The sequence below is a fragment of the Camelus bactrianus genome, chromosome 6 (genome assembly GCF_048773025.1).
Source record: "Camelus bactrianus isolate YW-2024 breed Bactrian camel chromosome 6, ASM4877302v1, whole genome shotgun sequence".
NCBI lineage: Eukaryota > Metazoa > Chordata > Mammalia > Artiodactyla > Camelidae > Camelus > Camelus bactrianus.
This window is the reverse complement of record NC_133544.1, coordinates 94,159,250-94,171,155: the sequence shown is the minus strand read 5'-3', so window position 1 is coordinate 94,171,155 and position 11,906 is coordinate 94,159,250. Positions and strand designations below refer to the sequence as shown.

Below are 11,906 nucleotides of genomic sequence, written 5' to 3'. Positions count from 1 at the left end.
AAATAGAAGCAGTTATCTTCCCAGTCTAATGAGCAGTCATGTAGGGGCTAGAGAGGGAAAGAAAGACATACGCTACTTAATTCCCCAGGGTCACTTCATAAACCTTAAAAAAAAGTGACAACAGAGCCACTCCACATACTTTGTAATCAGGAGTGCTCACCTGTGTGGACCAGAGACTTCAATACTGTCTTCTGTCCCCTGCTAGGACATACTGGGATAAATCACGCTACTTTTGATTCCTCCTCTCAAATTTTCTACCCTAAAAAGAGTTTCCTATAACTAACTGAGCCCCCCAGCTACAGTTATTATAATAAATTATGCAGTATGTTACACGTACATTAGATCCAAGGCATCATGGTGTGATTGTTATTGCATTAAATATGTACTTCCATAAATGCTTCCTTAGTTACCATACCAAAACTATATTTAGAATTAATAATGAACTTATTTCCATTTTTAATTATTTAGCCTCTTCACCGCAATTTTGAAGAGGGCTGAAAGTCAAGTATTTAAGGGTTTTTACTCCTGAAATGAGACACAAACTAATCAGAATGGTCTTTTTAAAAAATGTTTAGACCAAATTCACATACACAGTATATATAAATGTATAGCATATTCACACATAATTGAAAAAAAGAAAAAGGGTAATTTGCCCATAATCAAAACTTTATTGAAAAACTGACACCAAAATAGGAGAGCGTTGCTGTATATGTTACAAAATTAAACAAAATTACATTATCTTGGTAGGTTAACCAGAATTGCTGAACTGATAAGGCTTCTGGGATACCACACAAACTCAGGACGCTGTGTGGGCCATTAGTGCTGCTTTCTTCTAAATGAACACCCTGCAAAGGAATCACAAAAGCACACTAAGTGAAAGTCTGTTCTATCTTTAGCATAGAGTTTTAATGACAAAAGGTACTTTTTGAGTAAAAAACTTAACTTTTAGAAAAATTAGATTAATATTCACATGCAGGTTACTTATTCTTTTATACCAGAAATTTGCTAAAAGAAATCTTATATTTGAATTTACTCTGATGTGACTATAACTGTCACTCCTGTTTCTCATATGTTATAATGGAATTTATTTAAGACCATGAGCCAGAATTCAACGGTTAAAACTTTAATGCAAACTGTCAGAGGATACAAACTTAATTTTTAGGAACTATTCTGAATTACTTTTCTAAGAAAGCAATTTTGATAAGAGTTAATTTCAGATCTATGGTGAAAACTCTAATACTGATGCAGCCTTTTATTCATCTACCAGTGTATGGGCACAAAATTCTAAGATCATGGCATGATATAAAGGTTTTGGAAATCTTGCAAGCACAATTTTAAGAATAATACTGTATTTAAATATTGCATGCTGACTTCACAGATCTCACCAGGTCACACTAAACAGATCTTGGATTTGTTGCCAATCCACTTACAACTTCCTCCAGTAAGAATAACATGGAATTCACAGCTCCCCCAAATATCACAAGCAAATTTCAAATATCATTATGGAATTATAAATTTATAAGTATTACTACTATGGAAAATTATATACATAATTATTATTTTTCTTACTGCATAAAAGTGAATTAAAATTAGATTATATTAACCATAAGTAGCTGCTCATAGAAATCAAACCACTGACATTTTAATTACAGTTATCTGTTGTTTAGCTAGCAATGATAAAAACTGTCTTTTATCATATGTACGAAATCATATGCACCAAACACACATGGAATCAATTTACAGGAGAAATTTTAAAATTCTATGTTTTTAGAAATCTACGTGTATGTAGTTACTCTTTTTCTCCATTCTGATTTATGTCTAATACTCCAAGTTAAGCAAACTGACTAAATACAACAGAATTAAGTGTTCTAAACTAAGAAAAATTATCCAGTTGAACAGGGCACTCTTTACTAAAAGAGCACGCAACGAAAGATAAAAATTATTTTGGTAATTATGAATTTAAGATTTCTTTTCAACTGGTTTTTAGTAAAGAGAGAAACTTTAAAATCATAAAATCTCATCACTGGGTTAGAAATGCCAATGATATACCTTCTGTGAGTCTGGCCTTTCCTCCTGTTGGCTGGCACAGCACCGTTGAACAACCTACACAAAGCACCACTGTCTGAGCATGGCTGAAAACTGTGGTAATCTTGTAGCAACCTGAAAAAAAAAAGGCAGCGTTAAAAGTGAAAAGCAGAAGAAAGCACAGCACCTGTTCAACATATTTCTAGTTAAGACCTTGTAAAAGATTAGGAATTTTAGTGCTATGCAGTAGCAAGCCACATATGTAACTTAAACTCTTCTAGTAACCACATTAAAAATAAGTTTTTTTCAAAAGTGAAATTAATAATATATTCTGTTGAACTCAGTATTTCCAAATGTTATCACTTCAACATATAATCAAAGCTTCTTTTTGCCATGCTACATCTTCAAAATCCAGTGTATATTTTACACTTAAAGATACAGCATAGTGGCTACAGTTAATAATACAATAATACTGTATTGAATACTTGGAAATTAAGAGAGTATATCTTAAAAGTTCTTATCAATAAGAAAAAAAATTTGTAACTATGTATGGTGCATATTAACTAGACTTACTGTGCTGATCATTTCCCAATATATACAAATATGGAATCATGAAGTGGTATGCCTGAAATTAACATAGTGTTTTATGTCAATTATACCTCAAGGAAAAAAAAAAGAAAAAGAGTATTTTGACTAGCCACATTTCAGGTGCTCCGTAGCCACATATGGCTAATGGTCACCATATTGGGGCCCAATAGCTTTACACTGAAGAATCAACATACTTTCGTTGCATTACAAAAAAGAAAACTCATCTGAACAGCTAAAGACTTAAAGAATTAAAAGTCATATTCCCTTTGGAGTCCTCTCTTCACATACGCCCCCACCTAAATGTTTCTACAGTGGTTTATTATGGAAATAACCCTTATGACATTCCAATTCCGTAATCCCATTCTACTCAACAGAGGGTCCTATATCTAAACATACACAAAATATTATTAGCAATCCTTGTAGAAATTTTCCTTAGAAAAGGAATTAAGGTTTGAAATTTTACCTGGACATTTTACATCCATAAAGTAAGAATTTGGACTTTGAACCAGTCGTTTCTTTTTATGTTTTTTCTTTTCCTCTTCCAAGGAAGGATGCAGTAAATCTCTAGCCAACTGAATAAAAAAAGCTTATTATTACTACTAGAAGGAAACCGCAACTCTGGCAGATTTAACCATATGTGAAATATATATACAAAAACAGGGATAACAGCCATAGCAGAGGTAACCCTTGGATGTTTATTTTTTAAAGCCTGCTAACTTTCATAAGTACTTTTTATAATGCTTGCGTTCTCCAAGTCCTGGTAAAGGGACTCTACGATGCCCAGGAGACATATGGTAGGATTAGCCTCGTTCTTTACTTAACCAAATATCAGTCTCCAGTGAGTATCACCTCCAGTGAGGTGCCAAGTAAGACCGTGATCCCGACCCTGGGCCCGCTGGGAGTAGAAATTGCCGAGGCAGACGCGGAGACTGCCGACACCGAAGTGATTTCTGCCCCCGGGGTTCAACATCTGATCTGACAGGAACTCTGAGCGGCTGACGCGTAACCGTCCTTGATAGAGTTAATACCGATGGCAACTGCGAAGACAGTTTTTAAAAAGGAAACAAGCAGGAAATCGCTTCCGAGAAGGCAGAGGGGGCAAGAACCACGAAGCGAGAGCAGAGCAAGAAGACTTGAACGATCACAGCCCCGCGGTGCCCACCGAGACCCTAGAGGGCGGACGGAGTAAGTTGCGCGGGGAGCTGCCCGCTCCCAGCCGCGACTCCAGCCCGCAGCCCAGGACGGCCGCGGTCCTCCCCGCTCCCCGCCCAGGCAGGGCCCGACACGCGCTGCCCGGGCAAGTCCCGGCAAGTCCGCCACGCGCGGAAGAGCCGCGCGATCCGAGTCGCCGAGCCGCCTCCGGCTGAGAGCCCGCGGGGCCCTCGGGCTAACCGCCCCCGGGACGCCTCGGCCGGCAGAGAAGTCCGAAACAAACGCGGAGCCCGAAAGTAAACAACTCACAGGCATGTCGACCGTTTCGCCTGCCCAGCCCGTCCAGATCGCTAAGGCGACACCCCTAGCGAACAGCACGCGATCGGGCTCGTAGCGTCAACTTCCGGGATAGAGGAGGCTGGCAGGAGCGGAGCGACGGGCGCGGCGGTCCGGTCCACTCTAGGCGCTCCTCTCGGTGGTGGGGCGGGCTCCGGCCCGGCGAAGGGAGCGCGGAGCGGCGCGCCCATCCGAGGTCAAAGCTCGCGAACATATGGGGCTCCTGGGCTAGGGCCGCCGTCCTCAGGGCTCGGCCCTGGGCCAGTGGTGCCCGGGGCCAGGCTCAGGCGGTGTGTGCACGGCTGGGAAGCCTCCTTGGGCTCCAGGAGGGCCGGCACGGGTGCATAGAGGACCCGGGTGGGCACGCTGGGTCGCTCTTCCACGGCCTCCCCGCCAGGCCCCCCGCTCTCGGACCGCCCTGCGGGAGGGCACACGGGCGATGCCTCTGTTCTGTTCTTTTGTGTATTAAAAGCAATATTACTAATTAAAACCATTAACACATGCCAGCGAGCTTGTTAAAGAGGCTCGTACACTTGCGCACCCAGCTTCCAAGGTACCGGTTATTAAGTTCTTTGCGGGGTGCAGCTGTTGCCTTGGGTTTGCTTGGCCCTGAAAAAGTTTTCAAGAAGCACCGATTCATTGCCAAGCTTAGTTCACCATGTGGCTCTTTCCTGTCCTCCGAGGATCATACTTTCCAGAGCGGACAACTCGGGCCTGAAGAAACGGTGAGTGTCACCGATAGCCAGACTTGAAACATTTTTGATGAGGAGGGCAGTCCTGTGGACTGGGTGTGAGTGAGTGGTCAAAAGCTAAGAAACCAGAGAGACGACCAGAAAAATGTCCTAGGTACACATTCTCAATCAACTTTTATTTCTCTTCGAAAAAATAATACATGTATTAAACACATTTTGGAAAATGCAGAAAAATAGAAGAAAATTGAAATCACTGTCCAGAGATAAACATTGTTAACATTTTGACCTGTATCCTTCCAAACATTTTTTTATTCATTGGCATATAGATTTGTTTCGGGTTTTGGTTTTACATAAATGGTATCTTCTTGTGCATATTCTGTTATAGGCTTGGTCCCTTCCCTCACTGTGTAATGAACAGGACTCCATGTTACTATATATTCTCTTAACATTATGACTGTAGGCCCACACATAGCATTCATCCTGTGAATACATATCCTCATTTCATCCATACACTAAATTGGACGTTAGGGCTGGATTTTTAAATACTTGACATATAAAATATTACTAAATATTTTCAGACAGATAAGGATATGGAATAATACAACTGTGTATGCAGAATCATGACCCCCTAAAACTTCAATGTCTTATTCCCCAGGACCTGTAAGTTATAGGACAAGTGGAAGTAGGTTGCTAATTAGCTGGGTTTAAACTAGGAAAATTATCCTGGATTATCTGTGTAGACCCAGTATAATAACAAACATCCTTAAAAGTGGAAGAGGAAGAGAAAGAGATGTGGTGATGAAAGTATCTGAGAGATACCACATTGCTGGCTTTAAAGATGGAAAAGGGAGTGAATCAAGGACTGTGGGTAGACTAGAAGCTTGAAAAGGCAGAGATACGGGACTCTTCCCCTGGAGCCTCCAGAAGGACATAGCCCTGCCTCAATTTTAGCCCAGTGAGACCTCAGACAGACACAGTAAGATAACAAATTTGTGTTGTTGTATTTATTTTTATTGGATACATTTGACATGTAATATTGTAGAAATTTAAGGTGTGCATGTGTTACTTTGATACATTTATACATTGTCATATGGTTGCCATTGTGAGGGTAGTTATCACACTACATTCTTAGAGTATAATATTATTGTCTATGTTCAGTAAACTGAGCATAAAGCTCAGTGGCAATTTTAGTGCTCATTACAAGTTTGTACCCTTTAACACCATCAGTCTTCCCCTCTTCACCCCAGTTCCCTGGTAACCACCATTTTACTCTCTGTTTTGGGTTTTTTTTTTTTTTTTTTTTACATTTTTGATTATTTTAGATTTCACATATAAGTGACAATATACAGTACTTGTCTTTCTCTGTCTGGCTTATCTCACTTAGCATAATGTGCTCAAGTTCCATCCATGTTGTTGCAAGTAAATTTATGTTGTTTTAAGCTACTGACTTTTTGGTAATTTGTTACAGCAACAATAGAAAACTAATACAATAATGAAGACCCCCTCTACCCACCACCCAACTCTGTCAAATCTTAACACTCCATCCCCCCAATTTTTCACTATTAAAGTGACACTGTAGATAAGTCTTTGTGTACCACCCTGATTATTTCTTTAGGACTAAGTTTCCTAAGGGAGGAATTGCTAAGTCAAAGTTATGCACATTTTAAGGTTTATAATATAAACAGCCAAATTACCCTCCAGAAAAGTCAGACTAATTTACAATCTGTATGCAAATGTTTGAGAATACTCCTTTCTTGGCATCCTTGACAGTACTGGATTTTTCCTGTCTCAGTCCATCCAAAAGAAGTAAATGGTATTTTGTCATAATACTGTATGTTATGAAATGGTAAATGAAACTCTGTTGTAAGTCAGCCATGAAAGTTGAGAGCAGTCGCTTGCAAATGTCTGGAGCTGTCATTGCCTTCCCCTAATTTTAAGGACAACATTGTGTTGTCAGATCTCGAGTGCCTAATGAAGACATTTAGAGATACATTCTCTTTCTAGCAAAATTATCTTACACTGTCACCACTGATTGCAAAAAACCCCCCAAAAACCAAAACAACAACAACAACAACAAAAACCCACAAAACAACAAAGAAATGTGAGAGACTACCCTCAGCATTTATTTAAACATTGAAAATATTTAATTTTTGGAAACTATGCCATCTTCTCACTTCCCCATAGACTAGTAAGAAAAACTTCACCATGTACTAGAGTCTGGGAACTACTCTCTGGAAAGTCTCCAAATACTGGCAGGGATGATAAGAATGATTATTAAAGAAAATTCATTATCCTATAAACTCTTCCATCTCTTCTTTCTACTCAAGATCTCAACTCTTTGCACATAATTTATATCCTTTCCCTCCATTTTTTAAAGTGTTTTTATTTTGGGGAGGTAGGTAATTAGGTTTATTTATTTTATTTTATTTTTTGATTGAACCCAGGACCTCGTGCATGCTAAGGACACACTCTACCACTGGGCTATACCCTCCCCTGCTACATTTTTAAATTGTAATAAAAAAACAAAAAACCACACATAAAGTTAACCATCTTAAAATTTTTTGTCATATTTCACTCTTGTTTTCATTATTTTTCATGTGCTTATTGGCCGTTAGAAGTTCTTTTGAAATGATCATCTGTTTGTTCTTTATGTATCCTTCCATATGAAGGATATTAACCATTGATTGTAGATGCTGCATATATTTTTCCCAGTTTGTTTCCTATTAATTTTTTTCTATTAATTTCGTTTCTTGGAGATTTTTTTTAATCACACCGGAATTTTAAATTTCATATAATATAAATAGATATATGTATATATTTCAAACCTATAAATGTTTCCATTTTGCTATTGTGTTCAGACAGACCTTGGCCACTTTAGGTTTAATTAAATATTTGCCCATGCTTTCTTCTAATTCTTTTGTTGTAATATTTAATCTTTAACTTTTTGAAAAGTTTATCTTTATTTTTATTTTATTTTTTTTTTTAGTGGAGATATAGGGGGTTGAACCCAGGACTTCGTGCATGCTCATGCATGCTAAGCATGATCTCTGCTGCTGAGCTCTACACCCCCACCCCCATCTTTAACTTTTTAATTAACCTGGAATTTATTTTGGCACTGGATGTGTAGTATGTCTCAGAGCAATTTCTAATGATCAGGCCTAGTTATTGCTTCAGTTCCTTAGCCAATGCCTAGCACAATGTCAAAACCCTTCAACTTCTGAGACACTGTGATAGCGTGAGAAATAAAACTCAAGGTCTTCATAGACCTGGCTCTATTTATAATCCCGCCTCCTCCTTCAAAGCTAAGTTTCTCCTAACATGTCCCCAGGCCCTTGCACTGATGGCAGAAAAGGGGACACGCAGGCAGGTGCCCGGGGACCCAGAGTCCCTCTGCCTTGGCAGCCTGCTTGCAGGGGTCCCCTGCAAGGAGCTCCCGCCTGGCTTCCCAGAGAACCTAGGAAGTGCCACTTGGGGTTCTGTGTGCTGCCTTCGAACTTTCCAGCTGTTCTGTCTGGCCGGGTCTGAGAAGATGCTGCTGAAGCCTCCCATCCAGCACACGGCTGCCTTCACCTCCACTGCACCACCACCTCCACTCCCTTCCTTCTGTCAAACTGCAGAGGCTGGGAAACTCACAGGTGTTCACATTAAGCCAGGAACCCACTGGTGCTAAATTTCAAGCCGGCCAAGACTGTTCTAAATAGATCAGATCCCCACTTTCCCCTGGCTTGGAGCTCCTCAGGCCTGTGCTTTTTTTTTTTTTCCCCAGGAAGATGGTCAGAGGTTTAGTTTAGTCTTAATTTTAAGAAATGCAAGGTGTGAGGTAGGGCTCTCAAGCTCACTTTTCATCCCTTTGCCTTTCCACGTACTTTTCTGAGAAGCTCAGAGAAATCCACGTCATCAGCAAACTATAACAAGGTTGCATTCTTTTTCTCCTCCTTCTACTGTCCACCTGTTGGCAGGTTTCAAAGCATGTGTGGCTTATTCTCAACACATTCCTGAAATCAGCAGCAACTTCTGAAATCCACCTCTTCTCTGCACACCAGTTCTCCAACAGGGTCACAGCCGTTGTCTCCAAAGCTCCACTGTTGGGGTTGCAGTCCATCCACCATTTATGAGGATGCTCCCATCTATGAGGGGTAAGGGTCTCAGATGCAAACTCTGGTGTCTTTTTGTTTATTTTTCATACCAACTTAATTTTTGACTGTGGCTGAGCCCCCATTGAGCTGGTACTCTAGCCCAAAACTCATATATTGAACCCTAACCCCTAACGTGATGGCCTTGCAGGGCCGGGTCTGTGGGAGGCTGTTAGGTCATTAGGATGCAGCTCTCACGTTGAAATTGTTGCTGAACCCAAGTTCGTGTGCCCGACCCACAGTGAGATGAGACCAAACAAACCGAAACGTTGGAATTGGGAGCAGAGAAAGGTTTATCGCAGGGCCGAGCAAGGAGGACAGGTGGCTCCTGCTCAATAGATCCAGACTCCTCCATTGGCTTCAGGGAAGCCTTTTTAAAGGCAGAGAGGGAGGGGAGTCAGAGGGTATGTTAACCAGAGAATTGTGGTTGATGGTGAGGTGAAGGGGTGGTGTTAGAGGGTTAACGTTGTCAATCCTTAGGCTCCAGTAGGTCTGGGGGCTCTGCGCTCATGGTCACCAAGTAGTCAACTTCTTCTATTAGGTGAGGGTTTCAACACCTGTAAAACAACTCAGGAAATGTGCATCAGATACTGTTATCTAAGTACTTCAGGGAGGAACTAAAGATTCTGTGACTGCCATGTGGCTGATTTACTGTTTAAATTCTTACCAGTTCTCTCCTGGCCCAACTGCTATTGTTGTCATTACATGTTCACATCCTTTCAATCATTAATTCTCGAGCCAGGCTTTTCTGACTCAGGAGAGGCCTGGGAAATACCAATTTTCTACAAACAAGAGGCATGCAGAGGACATGGTTGAGGGGTGGGGGTCTGTCCTGGAAGGCCCCATAGGGTCCTGCTCAGTTACAGAATTAGTGCCATTAAAAAACAGTTCTCAGAGAGCTCCCTCACTCCTTCTGTCACATAAGGACACAGTGAGAAGGATGCCACCTGTAAGCCAGGAAGCAGGCTCTCACCAGACACCAATCTGCTCGCTGATGCCTTGACCTTAGACTTCCCAGCCTCCAGAACTGTTAAGAAATAAACATCTATTTTTTTAAGCCACCCAGTCTATAATATTTTGTTATAGCAGCCCAAACACATTGAGATAGCTGGCCTGGCAGAACATTTCACCTCATTCTTGGGGATTGTGCCAGGTTTTTTTATGTTTCCCCCACCGGATCTCCATCCTTCATCCTGCTCTGTGCCCAGGAGGCTGACTTTGATGGGCTGTCTCGGCTGGCTTCTCTTGCCGTCTCGTTTCTAGTTGGGTTGGGCTTCTTTTGAGTGGGTCATCTGTGATCTGCCAGGATCCCTGCCGGGATAAGCTCCCTTTCAGCCTAGAAGGCTTTTCCGATGGGGGCCATCTGCTTCTCAGTCATCAATCTAACCAGGTCACTGCATGGATGTCCACTGTCCCTGTCTGTGCAGCTCTTCAGGTGTGACAGGGCGTGACTCCTCCCATTCTGTGCTTGAGATGGACATGGGAATCTTAAGGGAGATGGCATGGAGTCCTGGCCATGCAGATCTTTCCACTTTGTGGACCAGCAGCATTGGGATCACTGGGAATTTTTTGGAAATACAGACTCTCAGGCCCCACCCAGACCTACTGAGTCAGAATCTACATTTTAACAAGATCCCCTGATGATTTGTGTGTGTATCCCAGTGTGAAAAGCACTGGTCTAGATACACCACACTGCCATTCTCTCCGGAGTCTTCCTAACTCCCTGGTGGGGCTGTCAGGAAGCCAGAACCCAGATTCTTACCATTCCAGGGTAACAAATGAAGGCTGTTTCTCCAGATTGGAGCAGGGAAGCTCCCCACTTCCCCTGCTTCTCCAAGATATTTTGTTCATTCGGCAAATCTCATTCCCTCTTGCCATGTCTAGGAACCCTTTAAGTCAATGATATTCAAACTGAATGCATATTGGAATCACCAAAGGTGTGTCCTAGGTCAATTAAATGAGAGTATTTGGGGGTGAGATCTAGGTGGCAGTGTCTTAAAAACTGCCCAGGTTTTTCCATGAGGAGCCAAGTTTGAAAACTACTGCTCTGTGTTCTCTGGAGGGCTTAACATTTTCAGAAGCAAAGCCCAGAAAGAACTCCAGGCTACTCTTGCTTAAAGGTAGAAAGGAGTAAATAAGAGAGAGAGAAAAATCATTTATTAATTCAGAATACCCAGGCTCAGTAGCCAGGCGAGCTGTCTCAGCACTGCCTTGCCGGCCCTGGTGCTCAGGTCTCTGGTCTTCTCCTCCCTCTGCTTTGCTTCCTGCAAACCCTCTCCTGATCAACCCGAGTCTCCAGGGAAGACAGTGAGCTACTCGGAATCCAGGTACTCTCTCAAACTTCATTGTCTTCCCACAGCTCGTAGTAGAGATACTTTGTGAAGATGCTGAGGTCAGCATCAACGTAAGCAAATGTAATCGCTCCCCTTTCTCAGCTCCTGCAGCATTCATTGCCTCCATTAGTCATTTCTCAGTAACCACTGCTGCCTTGTGTGCTGTGTCTTTTTATGCTGTTGTACTGCAAATTCGCTTTCCTTGGGTCTGTGTCTTCTCTTCCCGAGAAGTCCATAGGCTTCTCCAAATCGGTACTGGGTCTCATCTCCCACGTGCTCAGGACAGTGCTGAATAAGCAGAGGAATATGTCCATTGAGTGCCCTACGTAACAGAACTGGTTTGATGGTCATTCTCTGAGGACTAACTGTTCCACTTTTGATTTATCTGGAACCCTTTTCTCTGGTCACAACTTTACTAGGTTCTTCTCACTCCCCCCATGCCCTTGCCTTTTTAAAAAATTATAGTTAATTTACAATGTTGTGTTAGTTTTGGGTGTACAGCAAAGTGATTCAGTTTTATATATATATATATATATATATATATATATATCTTTTTCATATTTTTTCATTATACGTTATTATAAGGTATTGAACATAGTCCCCTATGCTATACAGTAGGACCTTGTTGTTTATCTATTTTATGTATA

General features: G+C 41.6%; 2 protein-coding genes across 3 annotated transcripts in view; one reads left to right on the top strand and one right to left on the bottom strand.

Annotated features, from left to right (window-relative positions):
* Positions 1–645: 645 nt before the first annotated feature.
* Positions 646–4,217, bottom strand: RPS27L (ribosomal protein S27 like). The gene is made up of 4 exons (XM_010963471.3): positions 4,075–4,217; positions 3,077–3,185; positions 2,050–2,160; positions 646–845 (listed from the first exon to the last, which is right to left on the bottom strand). Exons 1-4 carry the CDS (start codon positions 4,078–4,080, stop codon positions 817–819), a joined length of 255 nt encoding a protein of 84 aa, XP_010961773.1. The 5' UTR covers positions 4,081–4,217; the 3' UTR covers positions 646–816.
* A 26-nt stretch (positions 4,218–4,243) lies between these two features.
* The window catches only part of RAB8B (RAB8B, member RAS oncogene family), a 90,659-nt gene continuing 82,996 nt past the window's right edge, over positions 4,244–11,906 (top strand). The window contains exons 1-2 of one of the 2 annotated variants that reach the window (XM_074366380.1): positions 4,244–4,826; positions 8,753–8,929. The gene's annotated coding sequence lies outside the window, so the exon portion shown is untranslated. The remainder of the gene's footprint in view (positions 4,827–8,752; positions 8,930–11,906) is intronic. The other variant, XM_010963470.2, reaches the window with a different exon arrangement.